Raw genomic sequence first — 24,037 nt, forward strand, 5'->3', positions numbered from 1 at the left:
ATCGTGCAGGAAGTTTGAGAGTGAATTTTAAGAAGCAACATATGTAATTCAAAAATTGGAGGGAAAAAAGTTCTGTTTTGAGTGGATAGACAAATAAAGTGAAAGAAAGTAAAAGTAAGGAATTTTAAAGCAGGGAAGAACCTTGAAGATAAATCTTAACCAGTTCAGTGTGCAGTAGAGGCAACTGAATTGGGATAGATGCTTACGATGGTCCCTCTGCTCATGAGTGGCAGAGTAGTGATGACAGACAATCTCTTCACTTCCGGTTGGTGCTCTGCCCTATTGCCTATATGTAAAAATTTCACTGGGCTAAAAAAAAAAAAAAAAAAAAAGAGGGTTTTAACTGAATCACTGTAACTGTCTTGTAGGCTTTGAAATCAAACTTTACCTTGCTACATCCTAAGTGGCAATCTGTAGAAAATCAAGATAATTTGCAAGTGCATAGTTTCTGCAAACAGACCCCTCCATACACAGCGAAGGAGTTTAAGATGACAGGTGGCCCTGGGTGTCTGTAATCCATGCAACATCCATCTCAACTCTAGGCCCACTAACCTACTAGTGCACATCTGTGTGGGATAAGACACCCTCCTTCGTAACAACATACAGGGATTTGATATCTTTCCATGGAATTTATTGGGCAAGTCTTTCAAATGCTGTTTCAGAGAAACACAAAACTCTGTTGGTCATGGATGTCACTGGGTCCTTCTGTTGTTACTGACACTGAGATACTGAGATAATTGATGCATATTCTAACAACTGGTAAATATTCAGTAAAACTTACAGAAAAGCCTGATATCGTGAGACAATCTAAGTTTAAGTCACTGGGGAGATATTATGGAGATGAGCGACAGAGAATTCTGAATCTTGATTAAAAAGCGGATTCCTTTTCTAAGAAAGTCCCCGTATGCGATCATCCCCAGATTACGGCTCTAATAATGATGGACCTGAGGGGAGTATCAGAAGAGGTGACCTGTCTTTCTGGACTTTCTCTGCTTTTGCAATAATGTTAATAACATCTCATAAATAGGAATGAAAACAGCAACCAGAAAACCCTATCTATTGACCCAGGAAATATTCTTAGCTCCCAGCTGTACGAAACCAGCTTGCTCCTAAGCATATTTAAATTTTATTCAGGAAAATAAGATGTTTTGGAAGACATTCTCTGGGAAAGGCTCCTCCTGGTTTCCTTTAACCAGGAGCCTGGCATCCTGGGAATCTTGGTAGCCTTCTACAAGAAACTTTGTCTTTAAAATAAAAACTATTTATTTTGTTCTGAGCTGCAGCAGAACAGTAGCTTCAAAGAGAATTGAGTCAATGTGTGACATTTATCTTTAGAGCAAACGGACATAATCTTCTCTCTACCGTGTCCCCTTTCAGAAGAGCAATGTCGCATGTGCCGGGGCTCAGGGTCACATGAAAGAAACCTCCTACTCCAGCAACACCTCTCTTTGCAGGGGGAAAGGCTATCGAGTGATGGACCCTTTAAGGAATTAAATACACTATGACCTGGCAACAACCGAATCCTGTTCAAAAAAGAAGAATAAGGCCAGATCTAAAAGACACCTTTTTTTTTTTCATGGTTTGGACTTCCCTTGACCTAAAGAAGGTCAAAGAAACGCTAGTGTCTAAATGACTCAACACAAGGCTGGCTTTTCTAGCACATCTCGCTTTGTAACTCCAGAATCAACTTTATATGCCCTTTGTGCAACATTTTGAGAAAGAGCTTCAAAATATAAGTCCTGCTTAGAATCAGGATAGTGTGTATTTTTGTGGATTTTTTTGGGGTGGGGGATGAGAGGTTATTACTTGTTTAAGTCAGTGGGCAACAGAAACCGTTTCCCTGTGAGAAGTCAGTCCACCCACCTATTGTGAATTAAACTTAGATTTCTCACAAACATAAAAAATAAAATAGTCATGAGAACTGTTTCAAAGCATGGGTGACAGCTCTCACTGCATCCCTGTAATGCTTCTTAGGTAAAATCGAGTCACACCCAAATCCATCCCCCAAGTGACTCTGAAACCAACAGTACCAAGCGGAGAAGGGGAGAAGAGGGGAGGTGGGGAACAGATGGAAAGATTCACCTTCCCTTCTACTCCTCAGATTCAAAAACTGGTGAGGGACCTAAGTAACACCAGCCAAATCATCTCTCCATGGTACAAAGATAAACAACAAAACCAGATATTCTATCAACTTCTTAATTCATAACCCAGTCAGGATCCTAGGAATTGCTAGCATTCACTTTAAGTGACCAGTGCTCAGAGGCACCACCTCGCCTGTTTCCAGTCCATGCAATAAGCAACAGAACCTGTTCCGCAGCCTAAACATCCACCAACAGATGAGGTAGTTAACAAAATGTGGTATATACAGACACATACAACAGAATAATACTCAGCCATTAAAAAGAATGAAATAATGCCATTTGTAGTGACATGGATGGACCTAGAGATTATCATCCTACGTGAAGTAAGTCAGACAGAGAAAGACAAGTATCACATGATGTCATTTATATGTGGGATCTAAAAAATGATACAATCAACTGGTTTACAAAGCAGAAACAAGTTCACAGCCAGAGAGAACAAACTTATTAACAAAAGAGGAAAGGCAGGGAGGGGTTAATAAGGAGTACAGGATTTATAGATAAACAACACCACATATAAAATAAACACCAAGGATTTACTGGATAGCACAAGGAACTATAGGGAACATCGCTTAAGAACCTATAATGGAAAAGAATATGAAGCTATACAACTGAAACTAACGCGGTACTGTAAACCAACAGACTGCAGTTAAATAAAAAAATTTTTTTTTAATTTAAAAGAAACAGAACTTGAACTTAGGATGCACCCACATGGATACACAGGGGATCATTTTAAGAGCCCTTGTGCTTTTCTTTGCGACCATCTTTTCTCTTGCCTGAGTTCTGCAAAATGAATATTTCTTTTTAAATACAATTACTCCATCAGCGGAGCCCCCTCTTGGAGTGTGAACAGAGGCACATGGAAAACAGGGGTCCTTGTCAATCAGCAAAAGAGGTGGCAGGGTCCCGTTTTAAGTTCTTCTCCCTCCTTTTCAATTGGAACGTGGTCATTGATTCAAATAGTGTTTCAGCAACAGAACACGTTCAGTAAAGAGAAAAGAAAAATCGATTTCTTATAGACCTCCACGGTCACTCCTGCTGAGAAGCCCGTGGAGATGCGGGCGTGGTCTGCGCTCTGCTCAGTCGCTCCGTTGTGTCCGCCTCTTTGTGACCCCGTGGACCATAGCCCACCAGGCTCCTCTGTCCATGGGATTCTCCAGGCAAGAATACTGGATTGGGTTCTCATGCCCTCCTACAGGGGACCTTCCCAACACAGGGATAGAATCAGGGTCTCCTGCATTGCAGCTGGATTCCCTATCGTCTGAGTCACCAGGAAGCCCGTGGACATTTAAAGCAAAACGGGAGCCCATCTTGTCCCTGGGTTGTAAATCCTACAACAAAACAGGCAAAAACAGTCTAGCCCACCCTGGAAGCTTGAGACCTCCCCCCCTCCTCACATGCATCTAGTCACCTGAATGAAAAGCTCAGACTTCATAACTTGCTGGTTATACCCAAGACTCTTTAAAATGACCAAGCCATTACAGTCAGCCTTCAGGAGACAGTCTTTTCAGGTCCTTCTTTCAAGCCACCAGCAAGCTAAAGTTTATTACTATTTTGTATAAGCTTTTCCAAATAACTAATGTCCAGGTGAGTTTATAGGAGAAACACCATTTAATTCAGCTATTTAAGAACCATATGAAGAATATACATAAAGTAACACTTTACATAGACAGCCATACCTCACTTTCTGCTGCTCCCCCTAAATGAAATTTTTATAAACCAGGAATGATTTATTCCCCTATAAAAATTACTCTGGTCCCTCTGCTTGTCTCCTTCTTCCCTAATTTTAGCCATTTCTCTCTGTATCTCACCAGATGGCAGGTGAGAAGTGAGGAGAAGGGAAACTCAGCATTGATAAAATTTTAGGATTTTATTGACACTTCAGAAACCTTGGACTGAGCGGTCTGGATCACTTAAAGAGTCATAAAAGTTCCAGATATCCATTTTCCTAGTTCTAGTCTGCTGTTTACACAAGTTTTAAAGCAATTATGATGAGTACATAGAGCTTATTCAGCAATTTAAATGGAAATCTGTCATAAACGCATCAAACTGACATTCGCTGTGATTGTTCAGTCAATGGTTTGCCATTCTAAGCCCCTCTCATCAGTGTGGCTGCAAATAATCAAAAGTCGGCTAGACGCACACAACGGCAACGTTTCTACCGACGAGGACACACATGGCCCACTTCCTGCTCAGGTCTGGCAGGATATCCTCCAGAGACATCTGAAACTCCATACATCCATCTCCAGGACCCTGTTTTTTACCATGGACATCATTTAAAAACAAACCAGTACAAGAAATGATGTTTCTACTGTGAGGACCGAAGTGACTAAGTTTCTCCCTCAGATGAATAACTGTGAACATCAAGGCCCTAGAAGATCGCGACTTCTCCTTTGGAAAGACCGTCCCCATTAGAAAAACCCATGATTCACATTTTCCACATGCACATTCCTTCAGAATCTGATTGGACTGGAATAAAATAAAGAATTTGTGGGAAATGCTTTGATTACATCTGAATGACAATATTCTTTAGAGTTCTTATACAATAAGAAATTACATAAGAAGAGAGTATGTAAAGGCTTATGTCCCACCAAAATATTAATAAAAATGCTAATGTAAGGGTATACAAAAGGGGTGACATGAATTGCGAGACTGGGATTGACATATATCAGTAGTGATATAAAAGAGATAACTAATGAGAACCTACTGCAAGGCAGGCACATTGCTCTGTGTATGACCTAAAGGGGAAGAAAATCCAATAAAATAAGGGGATATATGTATACATATAGATGATTCACTTTGCTGTACAGTAGAAAGTAATACAACATTGTAAAGCAACTATACTCCAATAAAAAATTATTTTAAAAAGCAGATAGTGTGATAAATTAGGGCAGAATAGTTACTGATGACACAAAAGTCCATTTGTGATGGAAGCTGTAGGACAGTAAGCTCTCTCTTGTCAACTATTTCAAAAGCAGTGAGTTTTTTTTCTTCCCCCCCGTGCAGTGATGCCATGCACTCCATGACAAAGATACTTTGATCTTCCTCCATTAAATATATCTTGTGTGGACCTAGCCTGAACTCGGTAAGGGAAAAAAAAAAAAATCATTTCTATGAAAGGGAAGGAGTACTGTATGTCTCTAAGATTATTCATTACCTTTCAAAAATAAAGCTATTGGTGAAGTTTTTGTGTCATCCACACATGAAAGACCCACCCCGAGGCTGCTTACTTATTTTGTCGTTGCTTCTGCTTTTTTATTCCTGCCTCAGATCGGATGGGGAACGCACGCGAAGGAAGAAGGCAATGAATTAGACATTGCAATTGACAGGCGGAAGGAAAAAAAACTTAGAGGCTGATGGAAATGAAAGCGTCCATACCTGAGTTGGAGGGCTTAGAGACTCTTCCCTTGGGGACGGGGAGCAACAGTAACTCCAAGGACTGCGGCGGTGGTGGAGGCGGCGGCGGCGGCGGAGGCGGCGGGGTTACTTTCTCTTGCTTCTTCTCGGAAGGCGGTGGCGGTAGAGGGTCCTCAGGCACCAGTGACGATTTCTCAGCCAGCAGGGTCCCGGCAGCCCTCGCAGCGACCTCTTTCAGAAGGGCCGCCGAGGAGGTCATGGAAGCCAGGGAAAGGAAAGAGCTGGCCGGGGGCGGGTGCTCCTGGCCAGGAGTCAAGCTTCTCTCGCTGACTTTCTTGGATAAAGCTGCCAAGGTGGAGCTGGCAGACTGCGAGCTGAAAGGGGGGGAAAAGGACTCAAATCGCACGGTCTCCTCCGTCCTGGCCAGCGACTTGTCCTGCAGGACGGCATTGGCTGCAGCTTTCAGTTTGAGGATGGCGGAATCCGGGGACAAGCCGCAGGTGGTGGTTGAGTTTGGCAACCACTTACCTTGATTCCATAGGAAACGGTTACTTGGAGGGTATTGGTCGTTCTGTTCCTGCTTCTCGGCCAGCTTCCTGGCCAGCACGCTGAGCTGCTGGGCGTGGTGGGACGGCGGGGAAAAGGAGAGATTGGCGCCGGCGCTGACCGGGGACTCCACCCTGCCGTTGGCCGTGGCCGCGGCGTCCAGTTTGAGGGAGCCGGCTTCCAGCAGCCGCCTCAGGTTGCTGCTCAGGGGCTTGGTGGCGCCCGGGTGGTCCTCGTCACACAGAGAAGACACGCCGGGGGAGAGGTGATCCGCGCACTGCAGTGGGTCTCGCAGGACCTCGCCGTCCAGTGCCACCAGCTCCAGCGTGTGGCTGCTGGGGGTCGCGCTTCCCAGGGAGGTGTCGGGGGACGTGGACTGCTCCTGCATCCGGTCCTCCAGGCACAGCTTATAGTTCTCCTGCACGTCTCCATAGGAGGCTTCCGACGGCGTCTCCGGAGAGTTCCCATACCAGTGGTCTCCTTCACTGAGCTCTCCCTCCGCCTCGTCCTGCCTACTAACATCTGGGGGAATTAAGAAGATCAGGTTTACTCCCAAAGCAAGCAACAGGCAAGCCTGAAGACAGGCAAAAGTGGAGTCGTGGACATGCTTCCTCTGCCCTGCCCCTCCCGCCCCCAAACCACGCGAAAGACAGACAGCCTTCCAGCAGGTCAGGGGCTGGGTCAGAGCCTCTGGACCTAAGCTTGAAAGGATGCTGAACGGGCCACGGATTAAGGCACAGCCACCTTCTACACACGCTCATCCTTTTCAAATTATCCCAAATCAAGGGAAATGGAAAAGGAGGAATGAGAAAAACGGAGCTGGTAAAGAAGAAACTGGATGCAGAAAATGCTTTTCAGTGAATGGGGGAGTCTGGGAGAAGCTTGTGCCCAGGTAAAAAGCGAGCAGGAGATCTTCAAGATCATGTGGGAAGGAAACTGACAGCCAGAATAGGGGGAAACTGGGTGATGAGACCCCAGGCAGTGGGAAGCTGCTTCTCACTTTCTAACTCCACCACCTCAGGCCAGTCACTTAGCTGGCTTGATAGAACATGCAATTCATTTAAAAAAAAAAAAAAAAAAAGATCAAAATATGTAAATAAAAACTTGCCTATTAGATATTCTACCAATTTCACAGAGTCGTTCTGAAGTTTCCATCATAATAAACATGCGACCATGTTTTGAAAAAACAGTCGAGTACTATACAAAAATCAGATCTCACTAGCAAACACTACTCACATTCCTGATTTCTTAAAGGGACAATCTCTCCCTGACTTCTTAAAGGGACAACGCAAACTGCTTGTCTGAGATCCCAACCCTCAACTTGCCGGCCCTCTCAACACAGGCAGTGATTAGTCATCTGTTCCCTCACTCCACCGGGAGTCCCCTTTCCTCATTTTCTACCCATGAGTTTATCTGTCATTCCTTACTGCTCCCACTGGGCCCTGGCACCAGTCAGCTGGGACTCTTTGCCTTTCCAGGAGCACAAGTGGGCTCAGCCACTCCTCTGCCTTTGCACAAAATACTCCTTCAACCTGCGATATCTCCCCCTAGAAGACCTGACTGTCCAATTCTGCCCATCCTTCAACACCCAGCTCAAAGGATTCCTCCTCGTTATTCTCCCTAGAACCCAGTGTCAGAATTAATTTCTCTTTCTCATTCATTCACTCATTTATTCGACAGCTAATGAGGGGGTGCCTGCCACATGGCAGGTCTTGTTCAAGACTGAACAATGTTGAACAAAACGAAGATCCTGCCTTCTTCAAGCTTACATTCCAATGAGGAAAACAGATGTTAAACAAAATGAATAAATGAGTAAATCCCAGAGAAAACCAGAGAGCGGTAAGTGTGGAGAAACATACAGAAGGACACAGAGGACTGGGGTAATGGGTAGGAGGTAAGTTGTCATGTTCAACAGTCACGGTTAGGGTGAGGCTTCACTGAGGTCCTGACACCGGTGCAAAGACTCGAGAGACACCAGCAATCGGCCATGCAGCCATCTCTGAGAGCGGGGCCCAGGCAGAGGAGGGCCATATAAATGCCCTGATGTGGGAACCTGCCTGGCACGTGCATGGACCAGCAGGGAAGCCAGTGAGTGTCAGAGCAGCAGGAAAGTCAGAGAAATAACGAGAGAGAGAGATGTAAAGGAGGGAGGCCGAGCCTATCAGAAGGATGCTGTAAACTGCCGCAAGATTTTTTTGCATCTTTTGCAACTGGTGTGACTGGGAATCACTGGAGGGGCAGCGGCGGGGCAGTGACATGAGCGACTTGCGGTTTCCAAGGTTTGCTCTGGCTGCCTGTGGAAAAGAGAATGCAGGTACAAGGTGGGAACAGGGAGGCCGCTCAAGGTGGCTGCAGGTGGGAAGAAGCAGTCAGGTTCTGTACGTATTTTGAATGCAGACCCAACATTCCCATTTTTAAAATACTGATACTGTATCAGTCTAAGTGATCTGTCTACTGTGGACTTATCTTCTAAAAAATTAAGTGACCGGGTTCCTGGAAGGTAGGGATGGTGGCTTACTATGTACAGATTCCACATATGCCTCACACAATGCCTGGTCCCTAGAGAGTTCGATGACGCTTTAGGGATGGAGCCAAAATTCCCCACTGTGCCAAGTTTTGCTACATATATCGTGCTGTTTCTTTTCTGAATAGAAATAGCTGGAAGTAGTAATGCCCAAACTACAAGCTAATACATCGATCTTCCCATGCTCTTTAGAGAAGAAATGTCACAAATGACAAATTCTCTTTCACTAAGTTACAGTTCTGCAACTCCTTCCTGAGATTCCTTATTAAGTTATCACGAAAATATAAAATATCAAATGGGATTTGCTGGAGAAAAGCAGGCAAAATTGAGTTTTCTCTGTTAAAAACAGTCTGGCTCCTGGTGATTTGCCACATTTCCTTCTTCCCATCTGATTTCAACATTTGTCATCTTTCCTGAAACCAGCGCGACCCAGAACCACTCATCTCACCAACGGCTTCTCGAAGAGATGCTCTTTACCAACCACCAGGCAGCCAACATCAATTTCAACAACAGGGTTAATTTTATGTTCCTTTTTGTAAATTATGCTTTTGTCAAACTAGAGTAGCTCTCCATAGTCAAGACTGGTGTAGAACCTTGTGTGCATGCTAAGTCGCTTCAGCCATGTCCAAAGACCCACCAGGCCCTTTGTCCATGGGATACTCCAGGCAAGAATACTGGAGTGGGTTGTCATTCTTCGCAGTCTGGAGCAATTAATAAGGTACATAAAATCAGGGTTTTGAGAACCACAAAGAATCACAACCACATCCGTGTACAGTCTTGTCATTTTACTGAGACTATTAAATATTCTTAAGGTTACCAAGTTGGATCTAAGGCACACACAGAGCTAACCTACTGCTAACACTGGAACCAAAAGCCCAAATCTCTCAACATCTGGCCCAGTGCTCCTTTTCAAAGCCCCTGCCAGATGCCCTCTGAGTAGCATCTTCTAGAAAATCTGAGCAGCTGTCCTTCCATCCTCTGGAAAGAGAAATCAGCAAGTGAATTCTCATTGATAAAGATATCGTTCACTCTTATTTTCAGATAGACCAATAAGAGCTAAGTACCAATTAATTCTATAATTTCTCCATTCCCTCTCTGCCTGTTCTTTGTTGCTGTTCTCAAAAATGGATTCAAATGTCTAAAAACTTTGGCACACCTTTTGGCAAAGCCCCAAAGGCAAAGTTTAATTTCCGGCCCACTCCAGATGTGAGAAGAAGATTCACCCCCTCCAGATGTGCTGAAGCCGGTGAGTGGGTCAAAAACTGAAAAAGTTGTCAATTCAGACTCTAAGCCCATCAAACAGTGATAAGGAGATCCAAACTTTCCAGAGTGATACAAACAGCTGATAACTACCTTTAAAGCAACCTCCTCAACCTCACCAAAACACAAGCCCAGAACATGCAAACAAAACATTTCTTAAATAGACCAATTTAAGTCCTCTAAAATATCCATATATTTCTTAACCATCTACTGCTCTGTGCTTTGCAGATACACTCACTGAGATACATACACTCTTTTCTGTACTGCAAGAAAACTCAAATACCTAAAGAGTATTTTTAAACTCATTTTGTTGTTGTTTAGTCGCTAAGCCGCGTCCAACTCTTTAGCGACCCCCTAGACTGTAGCCCACCAGGCCTCTCTGTCCATGAAATTTCCCAGGCAAGAATACTGGAGTGGGTTGCTACTTCCTTCTCCGTGGGAATCTTCCACACTCAGGGATGGAACTTGTGTCTCTTGTATTGGCAGGCAGATTCCTTACCACTGAACCACCAGGGAAGCCCTTTTAAATTCATAATATTCCATTAATCGCTTTTCGAAAGATGCTGCTACTGCAATCGTGGTTATTTAAGTAATAAACCAGCAAATAATTGTAGTGCATGGCCTCGAAGGAGTCAGACCAGAAACCTGAGGAGAAACATCTCTGAAACTATTCTGTCATCACCTGAGGTCAAGTAAAAGCTGGGGTATGCACTCAGAGAAATGAACACAAGAAAGGTTGGGACCCACAGAGGGTGAGAGAAAAACCCTGAAAGTCTCCAACAAATGTGTTTTCACTTCATAAAAGAGCAGCAACAAAGATTTTCTCCCACGCATAAATTAATTTGGTTTCCCTTCTGCTGGGCAGCTGTTTATTTTCACATTCAGTTTTATCCAAGAGGTGTTCCTTGGTCCAGTTTTGGGGAGCTCCCCTTCAGCAAGGTCTGTGGGCCACCCCCGCTCCCAGCTCCTTTCAGGCTGCAGGATGAGAAAGGCTTCTGTCACTGGGATGCTCAAATAGCATTCCTGCAACCTAAGGGATTAATTTGTTGGACATCGCAAAGTTTAGAACAAATGAGGCTTGTCTTTTGACCCTCTTTCACAATTTGAGAACTCACCCCCATCCCCAGTTCCTTCTCCCGTCCCCACCCCTCTCCCTCCCAGAGCTGTGAGACGCCCTCCTAGAAATGCTGTCTGCGCATCCAGCATCCACCATGGATTTCACAGTTTTTCTAACTAAGTCTCCAGGGGAAGCCTCTGAATGGCCAATGTAAACAACTCCCTTCTAGATGCATTATTTTTAACCTCTAGAATAGGAAGCTATTTCCATTGCTAATTTTACGACAACCTATGTCTCTGACAGCCAGGTTCACACTCATTCCTGTCAATTTTGCACAACAGTCTGTTTCTGTGTTTTTCCCTTTAACTCAGAAACTCAGAAAGAATTAAGAACAGAAGCAGCGCAATTACAGAATGAAAACACGCTGAATATATTTTGTTTCCATGTGGCAAATATTTCTCCTTTGGGGAAAACAAAACAAAATTTCACTACCTAACACATTTATTTACAATTCAGTTCTCAAGCAGAGAAACTGAGTAACTTGAGATCTGCCACTCTTGCTGCAATTTTTTTTCAGTTCACTTCCTTTTTGGTTTGACAGTTTTAATCAGGTGCATTTAATTGGACCGATATTCAACTCAAAAGATCCTTGTTCAGAAAGATCAGGAGGAGAGAGAGAAAAAAAATATAAGGAGGCACCTATTAACTTTCATGCCTTTTGGCTGAAGTTAAAGCTAGTAGAGACGGAAGCCGAAAAGCCTCAGTTCTTAATCTACCCACAAACCATTCCCACCAGTCAATACACAGGAATCTCATTGGCAGTTATTGAAGAGCATCAGGATTAGGTTCCTAGGATTTGCCTGGAAGGAGCTGACTCATGGTCAGTCCTCTGGCAGCCAACACCCTCTTCTTGTGACCACAGGTGTGTTCACCTGATCCCTAACCTTCCGGTTCATTTGCATCTAAAAATATTGCATGTTTTCCATTTCCACCTAATATGCATCCAAAGCTAAACAGGCCACTATCAGTATTATCAGTTATACCAGGAATACCCACCTTAAATCATACAATAGATTTTTCCTTGCAATTGTACATGAAAGCAGTTGGTAAAGTTTATACAGCAGTGTACAAAAGCTATTAGTAAAACCAATGCTGATAATGGATTTAATTCAACACTTACTGAGCATTTACTATTAACATAGTCAGGGAACTGTTCTCTGCAACAGAGAGCCTCCGAGACAGTGACAATGTCTAGGTCAACAGTTTATAATTAACAGGGCAGCAAGGATTGCAGAAGCCTATGAAACACAATGGCTGGTGCCATCACAGAGTCCTGTGTGCCTAAGACAGCAAATCATTCATTCCCATCGTGCAGGTGGCTTTGGAAACGGACCTCGGAGGATGAAGAAGATTTCAACAGATGACACTGGAAAGTCACTTATAAGAGGGCTGCCTCTTCTGCAAACTATCAAACAGGAAAGAGCCCAGTCGTGGAGTAAGCTACTATTCTGGTGACCTTGTTAGATAGTTTCACTTAAGGAAAATGTTTTCAGATTCTCCACTCTTCACATTTTAAAGACACCCCATCTATTGACTGGGTAAGGGCAGATTGACCAGTTACGTTACCCAACTCACTCCTTTTGAAATAAAAAAACCAGTAGGTTATACATGGCTGAAGCAGGACGATGAGGCAAGCCCTGACCAAAGCAGGGGTAGCTGGGCTCCTGTGGTTGTCAGTGAGGAGGACCGCGTGCGTGAACGTTCTCACGCACGTTCTCAGTGCACGAACGTCACGTTCTCAGTCCCTCTGTCAAACCTGGAGAGGGATGCATGTCGCTAGCCCCAGGGAGGGTGTCCAAAGCACCACCAGGGCTCGCTCCCTCTCATTCACGCCTAGTCTCTCCGGGGAGGTGAGCCTCCTCTCAGGCCACCTTTGCTGGGCTGTGCGTAGTCACTCAGCCACGTCCGACTCTTTGCGACCCCGTGGACTGCAGCCCTCCAGGCCCCTCCGTCCATGGGGATTCTCCAGGCAAGAGTACTGGAGTGAGCTCTCACGCCCTCCTCCAGGCCACCTTTCCCAGCAGGCTAAAAACCTGGTGTACAGGTTCTGGAGTCCACTCTCAATGACGTTATGTATCACAGGAGAAAGGTCTTTCCCCTTCTGATTGGCTGCTGGAGGTCACGTGCCACTCCCTGGACCTATCGCTGAAGCCAAGGGGCGGGCTCTACAACTGGATCCACGTGGGTCACAGAAGAAACGGAAGAGGCACCGGGAGGACAAAAGCAGTGACCTCGGTAATGCTTAATGAAGGTTTAGCATGCTGCCCATCAGGTTGTCCTGAACCAATTTTATGATCCTGAGCATAAAACACATCCTCATTTAGGCCGCTTTACTTGCCAGTTTTTCGACCGTCCTTTTGTAGCCTGAAAGCCTCAGCACATTCCCCACACTGGTTCTGCCCTCAGTGAAGGCACCTCTCAGGGGTCCAGGCCTCCAAGTTCACAGTCTAAATGACACGCCCGCAATCGGCTCCGCAGGACCAAGCCGCAGAGACCACGGTTATTGAACCTGATGCCCAGGGGCACCCATCCCTTCTCAGCATGGCCAGGAAGAAAATGTAAGAACTGCTAGGTATTTCAAACTGCCAGACTGGAGAAGGCAGCCAGATCCCTGTCACCCGTCCAGCTGGGGAAAAGGTGCCATGAAGGCAGTGGGAAATGAGTGGAAGTCTGGAGAGGATAAGAGTCTGCAGACTGAGATAGCAGGGCTGCCTCCAGGGTCAAGACGACCATTTTGCACACAGCAGTGTTTGCAGATTACTGCTGGAAGTGTCCACGAAGAAAACAAAGGTAACACACATTAACACATTGCTCCTTATCTTCAAAGAGAGGTGCAAACAGTATCTAAGCTGGTTTCAATATTCTCATAGAAAGTTGCCAGGTCCTCCAGTGACCCAGGAACAACCCAAGCTCCCCCATCAAACTGCCCATCTCAACACAAATGGCAACTCCTCCACCCCTACAACTGCTTGGACCAAAATGCCACGGCCAGTCTCCACTAGCTTCTTTCTCTCACACCCCTCATCTAATTAATTTGTGGATTCTGTTGGTTCTGCTTTCAACATACATTCCAAATCTTGCCACTTTTCAACATTTCCACCACTCCCACCCTCGTATACTGCACTGTACCCCTGGCCTAGACTATGGCGGTAGCCTTTTGACTGATTGACTTACTTCCAATTCTTGATCCCACCCCACTCTCATATTCTTAACCAGTAGCCAGAGTAAGCTTTTAAAAATATTATGTCCAATTCCACTGTGTGTGCTAAGTCACTTCAGTCATGTCTGACTCTTTGCGACCCTATGGACCATAGCCCACCAGGCTCCTCTGTCCACGGGATTCTCCAGGCAAGAAAACTGGAGTGGGTTGGGTTGCTGTGCCCTCCTCCAGGGGGGATCTTCCTAACCCAGAGATTGGATTCTTTACCATTAGAACCACCTGGGAAGCCCCTAATTCCACTGCGTCATCCCTAAAGCCTCCACAATGGCTTCTCAGGCTTCTCCGAATAAAATCCAAAAAACCTTTACCTTGACCTAAGGGCCCTACACCTGGAAAATCCCACGGACGGAGGAACCTGGTGGGCTGCAGTCCATGGGGTCACGAAGAGTCAGATGCAACTGAATGGCTTCACTTTCACTTTTCACTTTCATGCACTGGAGAAGGAAATGGCAACCCACTCCAGTGTTCTTGCCTGGAGAATCCCAGGGATGGGGGAGCCTGGTGGGCTGCCGACTATGGGGTCGCACAGAGTCGGACATGACTGAAACGACTCAGCAGCAGCAGCAAAGGCCCTACATAATCTGCATCCCTCTGACCTTGTCTCCTACCACTGCGCCTGGTAAGCTCCTGCTTCAGGGCCTTTGCACTTCCTATTCCCTTTGAAATCTTTCTCCCCTAGAAGACCAACATGACTGATTCCCTTATTTCCTGAGGTCTCCCCTCAAATATCACTGTTTATTAGAATAGAAGTCCCCTGAGAGAGAAGATTTTGTTCTGCTTGCCACTGTATCCTCAATATTTAGAATGGTACCCACCAGAGCAAGTGCTCAAATATTTGTCACATGTATGAATGAGAAAGAAAAAATGGGCTTAACAATCAGAACGGTGGCCCTTGTCAGTACTGGAAATGAGAATGGTTTTCAAAATTACAAATGACAATTCTATTTTTCTCATGTGATCAAACACAGAATAGGGCAAAGAGCCTGCTTTGCAAACGTTTCCACCAGAACCTCCCTGCTGGCCAACAAAAGACAACAGCAGTCTAGGGGAATGAGGGGCTGAAGCAGAAGCCCCCTCTAGGAAGCCCCAAATTTCTTTGAGTTTTAGCTTAACATTTGAAGTGAATTCTGCACTCTATACTACAGATGAGCTCATCCTCACTTAACAATACAGGGGTGTTTCTCACAAACCATCCAAGAACATTATTCTCCTGGAAAGTGCACCATGTCTCTCTGGATACCCATCTTCTTTGGAGAAACATGTACCCTAACAAGAGGAACAAGAATGTACGAAAAGTATGTAGTACAATATCAAGAGCTCAGTAAGGAGTGGCTGGCATTGTTACTATTATCAGAAAACAGCACGCATCCTAGTACCCCCATCTTCAGAGAGCAAAGCAAATGCCCAGAGGGTACTTGCCAGGCTGATCCAATGGATCTGGGGGATATTGAGAACTATAGCTCTATTTGTTGAAGTTGAACTTTGTTATAGGAATTATTTTAGAGATGGAAAAGCCTTGGAGAGCTAGTTCCTAAGTCTAGCTTCTAGGCAGAGGCTTAGAGTGGGCTGGTGATCTTTGGGCTCAGATGTCCCAATGCAGAGGTCAGTGCTTCAACTACTACATCACTAAGTGATCATCAATGAGTAAACAAATGAGTGAATCCTAGAAAGAGGCCTGGAACATGACAGGTTTCCAACAAACATTTGCTGAATGAGCAAACAATTATCTATAAAGCACCTGAAATATACCTGGTTCTGTATTCGGTGTTTTAATATTCAGCAGCAAATTTGATCCTCACAATAATTTTAGGTGGTAGACTGTACTCTTTTAAATGTACAGACCAGGAAAGCAAGGTTACAAAAGGCTTACTTAATATTCACACTTAGTGACAAAGTAAGGTTTAAACTCAAACCTTCAGAATATGAATAATTGACAAAAAAGTAATATTTCAGGTCAAAAAAGTAATATTTCAGGTAACCAAAAAGTACCAAAGTACTTTCACACAGTTGATGTATTTTTTTATCTTGTTTTGATGAGATTTAAAAATGCATACATACTCAAACATGATGTGTGAAACATGATTATTTTGTTTGTAACATGATTATTATGTTCTGAGAAGTCTCTCAGAAACTACTGAAGCTTTGCAGCAGCTTGCCCCCATATCAAATAGCTCCAAGCAATGGCATTTTAAGTCATTATTCCTATTTTAACAGTTGTTACGAATTCTTTTTTTTCTCTATTATGCCTATGCAGAGCCCTCTCCTTCTAAATTTGAGGCTTTTTGTCTGCCATAACTGAAACAACAATCACCAGGCTTATTAAAATTCTGTGCAAACTAAAGATGAAAGCCTTGTGTTGTAGGGTGAATTGTTGTTGTTGTTTAGTCACTAAGTCCTGTGGGGCTCTTTTGCGACCCCATGGCCTGTAGCCCGCCAGGCTCCTCCATCCATGGGATTCTGCAGGCAAGAATACTGGAATGTGTTTCCATTTCTTTCTTCAGGGGATCTTCCCAACCCAGGGACTGAACACATAGCTCCAGCATTGGCAGGTGGAATCTTTAGTGCTGAGCCACCTGGGAAGGCCCAGAGGCTGAACTGCATCCCCCATTATGATGCTAACGTCCAGTTTGCAGTACTCGTGAATGTGAGTGAGTGTGGAAATAGGATCTTTGCAGGTGATCAAGTTGAGAAGAGGTCATTAGGGTGGGCCCTAACCCAATATGACTGGTGCCCTAATAAAAAGGGGAGATTTGTACACAGACAGACAAGCCACAAGTCAAGAAGCTACCAGGAGTTGGGAGAGAGGCCCACAACACACCCTTTCTTAGCATCTTTGGAAGGAGCATGGAGCCGCCGCCACCTTCATCTCGATTTTGAACTTTTGGCCTCCAGCAGTGAGACAATACATTTCTTTTTTGACCTTCCTTTGAATCATGGGAATACAATATCTATTTGCTTTGTGTTAAAAAAAAGACCCTGATGCTGGGAAAAATTGAAGGCAGGAAGAGAAGGGGATGACAGGATGAGCTGGTTGGATGGCATTACCGACTCGATGGACATGAGTTTGAGTACCTGGCATGCTGCAGTCCATGGGGTTGCAAAGAGTTGGACACAACTGAGCATCTGGACTGACTGACAGAACATATAATTGTTACATGATCTTACTAATTAAGAATAACTAAAACAATTTTTCCCATCATTGAAGCCATTCAATTGGTGGTACTTTGTAACGGTAACTTTAGAAAATGAGTACATTTAAGTTGGAATGAAGAAGGGCTGAGATGCCTGAGACTTTTTTCTGGGCTTTCACCTCTGAATTCTAACCTGTAGATTCAGTCGGTACTGAAATTTTTGTGTAAGCTAGGCTTATTGTACAGAACCAGCCACGCTCACCACTCAGTGTGAAGTCCCCTGAGGCTACAGAGGCTATAAACAGACTAAAAGGCTATTTTTGACTCTCTCTAAACTTTAGCCAAATTTCTGTCAAATGAGAGATTTTGAGAAAGGCATTAATCAAGAGAAATCTTCTATTACTACAGTAACTTAGAAATCTCCAAATAAATATATATGTGTGTATATATATGTGAACTTCCCAGCTGGCACTACTGTTAAAGAACCCACCTGCCAATGTGCCAATGCAGGACACATAAGAGATGCGAGTTCAGTCCCTGGGTTGGGAGGACCCCCTAGAGAGGGCATGGCAACCCACTCCAGTGTTCTTGCCTGGAGAATCCCCATGGACAGAGGAGCCTGGCTACAGTCCATGGGGCCGCAGAGTTGGACATGACTGAAATGACTTAGCTCACATACACATATATATGTATGCGTACTCATCACCACATATGTTGTGGCCAATTAATAAAAACGGGATAGGTGCAAATATAGCATGAATTCACCGCCCTATCGAGAGACCAAAACAGTACTGGTTAGCCCACGGATTGATTCCTTGCTGCTTCACCCTTTCAGGCATCTCCATGTTACAAAAAGCATATAGAATCTGTCCCCTCAAGCAATCAGAAGTAAATTTACCATGGCTACCATGGCATTATCAGAAAAATTGTCTGCTAAGGCTGATAAATCGGTCGATTATCTGCTTCCTTGACTTTTATTTCCTCTTGTATAAATGTTTTCATCCCAACGTTACCAATACCTGTTCTAAGATGAGCGATAAATTATCAAACCGCTGAAATCACCAGGAAATTATTAATAGATCAAGAAAGAACTTAACAACAACAACAAAAAGCCGTAATAACATAATAATGCACTCAGCAGTCTAAGAACAGCCCTCTATGGGAAGAAAAATGGCTACTTAGTAGAATCTTAGCTTATACATAAAATGATACATTTCTTTGTGGATACATTTACCAAGTGTTGACAGCACCCACCTTAGAATGAAACATATCACGGTCATAATAATTCTGCCTGCCAACAGAAAAGTTCACACAGTAAGTCCTTTATTGACTAAAAATATACCTATTCCAGAAGGAAAAGAGCCTAGGGGGATAAGAGAAGTTAGCAAGGGAGAGGAAATTGTTTTTTATTTAGTGATTAAATACACATAAAACAAAAGCTTCCGAAGAAGCCGCTCCCAACCCCCTACAGGCTCATAAAAGTAGATGGTGCTATGGTGTGAGAATATTTCTTTGGGTTATGCATGAGAATCCATGACACCAAAGAACACCACTTACAAGGACAACCCTAATTCAAAGTCAACTTCAAACACTGATTTAGGTCAACGATTTTAACCTTTACTCGACCAGGCTTTGTGCCAGAGCTGCTATCTAGTGGTCAAATGTTCACTTATTTGCTATCTCCTTTCCCTGCCCACCTTCCGGCACGCACAAACGAAGTCAATGATAGCAGGTCGAAAGACAGTGGATACAACAAAAACCACACGAAACCAGCAAACAAGGGCAACTCCGAGGGTCACAATGCCCTGGAGTCAGATTAACAGCCCCTTAACAACTTGGAGTCCACTGGTTTTGTCCACTTCATTCTCTTTTAAGAATTTCAGGGGGGACTTCCCTGGTGGTCCAAAGGTTAAGAATTCATCTGCCAGGGCAGAGGGTTCGATCCCTGGTCTGGGAAGATCCCACAGCCATGGAGCAACTAAGTCCACTCGCCACAACCATTGAGCCTGAGCTCTACAAGAGAAGCCACTGCCACTGCAATGAGAAGCCCGTGCCCCGAAACTAAAGAGCATCTCCTGCTCACTGCAACTAGAGAAAGGCTGCAGGAAGCAACGGGGACAAAAAACATCCATTAAAACTGGATCCTATTATATATACAGTTTTAGAATCTTCTCTTTTACCTAGTAATATGTTTCGAACTTCTTTCCAAGTCAGTAGACAAAAAAATTAATTAATATTAATTTAAAAAGGCAATGGATATGCCTTATATCTCTAATCCGCTTTGATTACACTAACCAGTTTCTTGTTCTTAATTCTGTCCAAAGAAGTTGCTGACCTTTGGAGGTCCACTGACAATGAAGACCCAGCACAGTCAAAAAAATAATAATAAAGAAGAATTTCAGGGATGATTTCCTCTCTTCCTGGGCTTTTCTTCTGGCATGCCCACGTGGGGTTTCACTAAGAAAGCTCTGCTGTCTTTCACCTGAAAGAAACCTGGCACTGTTTTCTAGTTCTGTCTCCAGGAGCAATGCTCCAGAGGGGGAAATATTCATTCCACTTCCCAACAAAGCTTGATCCTTCTGGAAATGCATTAAGTAGTAACGCTGAGGTCAGGGAACATATCTACTGTTGCTGCAGATGAAGGTTCAACACCAAGGTAAATGTTCAACAACAACAAAAAATCCTTCTGTCACACAGAGGTCTGGCCCCAAAGTGACCCTGGCCATTTCCCGGGAGTGACCTCTTACACTATCTGTATGTCAGTTCCTCTTGTTAACCTTTTGGGAGTCTATAAAACGCCCCCCTTCTCTATTTGAATAAGCACATCACTTCTTTTTCATCTTATAGGTCCTATAACTCTCTGCAGCCCTCTAGCTGCAATATTCTCCCACATGTTATAAGGACTTAGTTACCCAGCTGATCCTCCAAGCAAAAACTGGCATTTGAAAGGGAGGATGAAAGACTGTGGGGCTTCCCGGTGGCTCAGACAGTAAAGAATCTGCCTGCAATGCAGGCCACCCGGGTCAGATCCCTGGGTTGGGAAGATCCCCTGGAGAAGGGAATGGTAACCCACTCCAGTACTCTTACCTGGAGAATCCCATGGGCAGAGGAGCCTAGCGGGCTACAGTCCATAAGGTCCCCAAGAGTTGGACACAATTGAGCAACTAACACACTTTCACTTTTCATGAAAAGCTACAGAGCCATTGAAAGCTTTCATTGGAAAAGCTTTTTGATATAAATATTCTCAACTGCTCAGGCTTTGTTTTCAATCTACATGGTTTGAAGCTACTTAGAGAAAGTCAAATTCTTTTGGTATTTCCACACTAACGTCAACAGTAGTGAATCCTGTAAAGCAGGGTCGGCAATCTTTTTCTGTGAACAGTCAGGCAGTAAATATTTTAGGCTTTGTGGTTCACATACGTTCTCTGTCCCATATTCTTTGTTGTTGCTGTTACCATTGCTTATTTTTTTTAAACAACTGCTTTAAAATACAAAATCCATTCTCAGCTCAAGGGGCTGCACAGAAATAGGCCATGGTTTGCTGACCCTTATTCTAAAGAATAGACATTTTTTTTTCTTTATCATCAAAGCAGAATGGCATTTAAAACAATACTGGAAATTCGGAGAGATGGTCACAAGTTTCATCACCATTGTCTTAATCTAGCCTTATCTGTGGGTCACTAAGCACCTTGGTGCCTCGGTTTCTTCATCTGTAAGAGGGATTAGAAGAGATTTGTGATTTATAAACCCCACTCTCAAAAAACCCTAGGTCTCCAGGGAAGGGCTTGGTTGTATGGATCCATTTACCTCCCACCTTAGCACAGCTAACCTGCAGCCCTGCTTTTTCCTCGTCTGTACAGAGGCACTCTTTAAAGACAGCAGTTCCACTAATTTTTAAAAAAATATTTATTCATTTATCTATTTGGCTGAGCGGGGTCTTAGTTGAGTACTCAGGATCTTTGATCTTTGTTGCAGCATTCAGGGTCTTTAGTCATGACAGGCAAACTCTTAACTGCAGCATGTGGGATCTAGTTCCCTGACCCAGGATGGAACCTGAGCCCCCTGCATTGGAAGCTTGGAGCCTTTGCCACTGGACCAGCAGAGAAGTCCTTTCTTTTGAGTTTTAAAAACACTGTATTAGATGATCTTGGGGATCACCCTAGTGCTCATCCTCCATGAATCCATTATTGGATAATGGGTCCTTTTCCAATCATACTGGGAAGTGTCAGATAGAGAGGAAATGATTTAAAATCCTATGCTGAAGTTAAAAACAAGAGATCTTATTCTAAGAGGCCACATGTGCTTACTTAGATTTGTGGAAATCCACCAGATAGCTGTATCATATGCGTGCAAACCTCACGCATAATGATAAGACTTCACACTGGCATCTCTCTGCTTAGGGCTCTGGAAAAGCAGGATGGTTTAGCACCGGACAGGGCAGTTAGCTCAGATCCAGAGACCCAGCTTCCAGGCTGAATTTGGTACTTACAGGTTCCCACTATAATTCCTGGTGTTTACTTAACAAAAAACTGGAGAGACTACTAAATACCAACCCTTTGACTGGGTGTTAGGGCCACAGAGATGAACCAAACAGATGTGAACACTCTGTCCCCCATTACTCAGATCCCTCATCTGTAAAGTAGAACAATAACACCTGCTCCCTCTCGAAGGCCCTGGGCTCCTACAGAGATGGCAAAGTTCGTGTCAACTGCCAAGCACAGACAACATTAAACTAGAAAACTACAGATTCTCCTTCTCTTAAGTATATAATGTATATGCAACTTCAAGAATTTACCCAACTGATGTGACTCCCCTGGGTGCTCAGTGGTTAAGAACCCACCTTCCCATCCAGGGGACGTGGGATCCATCCCTGGTCAGGAAACTAAGATTCCACATGCTGAAGGGCAACGAATCCCACACCGCAACTAGAGAAAGCCCTCATACATTATACAAGGTACCTTGCACCTTGCAATGAAGAGCGTAGGCGGCCAAAAAAATTAAAATTAAAAAATAGAAAAGAATTTACCCAATTGATAAAATGAGACCACAACACGTTTTGCCTAACCAAAAACCCACAGCATTTCTAGAACATGAAGCACAAGCCTTGGCACCAGAAAGTCCCACTCAAATCCCACCCAGCCTCCTACTAGACCCTCCCAATATCGACAGGCCTACGGTTTCATTTGCAGAACAGGGTATTAAGGCCTGCAATTTCACAGGGTCACTGTCAAGGTAAATCAGAATTCTATGAGTAAAGCATGTGGCATACTGTTAGCACGGAGTGAATATAGTTTCTCTTTTCCCTCCCTCCCAGGCACCCAGAAATCTCAGATGAGGGAACACTGTATTTTAAATAGTAGAGCCTACCTCCAAATTGTTGCTATTGCTACCCAGCTCTATATCATAATCACGTCAACCAAAGAGGACAGGAAACTTCTGGTTGTTATGACCATGGAATCCAGATGTAGAACATGCCCCGTCATCAGGAAAATCTTACAGTCTTGGCACGGTTTGAGGACACAGAGAGAGAGCGAGCAGAGCCAATGACAGAGGGGAGACTCTACAGTCTGGAATGTGCCCCAAACTTCCAACCACAAAAGTGCTCGCTCGCTCTCAGACTGCGGTATCTCTGTGCTGTGGGCCACAGCCTCTGCTCCTCTGGGCAAGATGCCCCAGAAGCACATGACTTTCTCCAGTCATCACTAGGCCACATCCATGGGAATGCTCGTGGCACTGCGCATCACCTCCACCCAGTCCAGTGAATCAGTTCAGGCCAATTCTTTTCTCATTTCTGAGAGAGGAAGACAGCAGGAGATATTTCCCCAAGTCCTTTCTCTCCCCCAAATCCTTTGATTATTGACGCATTCTTAACTTCTCCATTCATTCATTCTTTCATTCAAGCATGTTGATGGAACACCTCCTATGTCTTGTATTCTGTGACCCATTCTTTCATTCATTCATATATTCAATAATGTTTACAGATTAGCTCCTATCTTTGATTCTGTTCTTCTTTCATGCACTTATTCAACATATTTACCAACCATCTACTATACACCAAGTACTGTTATGTGCAAAAGTATACAAAAATGAGTAAGAGATAGTCCATGCCCCAAGCTCACAGTCAATAAGGACATAGATGAATAAGCTATTATAACATAGCACAAAAGGTATTATGAGAGACCCATGGGAACCAGGAGACAGGATGCCTAATTTTGCCCAAGAGGTGGGACAACGGTGGGAGGAGAGTGACGAAAGGCTTCTCTGAGGACTGAGTGTTGAAGGGTAAGAGAAGGCTGTCAGGCCAATCAGATGAGTTGAAGACATCCCAGAAGTAGGAAAACAAATATGCCAAAGTGAGGCTTCCCTGGTGGCTCAGACGGTACAGAAACTGCCTTCAACGCAGGAGATGCGGGTTCAATCCCTGGGTCGGGAAGATCCCCTGGAGAAGGGAATGGCTACCCACTCCAGGATTCTTGCCTGGAGAATTCTAAGGACAGAGGAGCCTGGTGGGCTACAGTTCATGGGGTGGTAAAAGGAGTCGGACACAACTGAGCAACTAACACACACACGTGCGCGTGCACACACACTCACACAGAGAGATATAAGCATAGTGGTCTGCAAAACAGATCACTCAGTATGACTGAAATAAGGGATTATAGGAGGACAAAAGAAAAGGGGCTCAAATGATGAAGCATCTTCTATACTTTGCTAAGAATAACAAACTTTATCTTTTTAGGAAAAGCC

General features: G+C 44.2%; 1 protein-coding gene across 4 annotated transcripts in view; it reads right to left on the reverse strand.

The window, feature by feature from the left end:
* ZNF827 (zinc finger protein 827) overlaps positions 1-24,037 on the reverse strand; it is a 186,844-nt gene that overhangs the window by 143,995 nt on the left and 18,812 nt on the right. For 3 of the 4 annotated variants that reach the window (XM_065904478.1, XM_065904481.1, XM_065904482.1), the window contains exon 2: positions 5,517-6,563. In XM_065904478.1, the coding sequence (XP_065760550.1) occupies positions 5,517-6,563 (1,047 nt within the window). Of the gene's footprint in view, positions 1-5,516; positions 6,564-24,037 lie in introns of those variants that run through there. The other variant, XM_065904480.1, reaches the window with a different exon arrangement.

Source organism: Muntiacus reevesi, chromosome 13 (genome assembly GCF_963930625.1).
Source record: "Muntiacus reevesi chromosome 13, mMunRee1.1, whole genome shotgun sequence".
Lineage (NCBI taxonomy): Eukaryota > Metazoa > Chordata > Mammalia > Artiodactyla > Cervidae > Muntiacus > Muntiacus reevesi.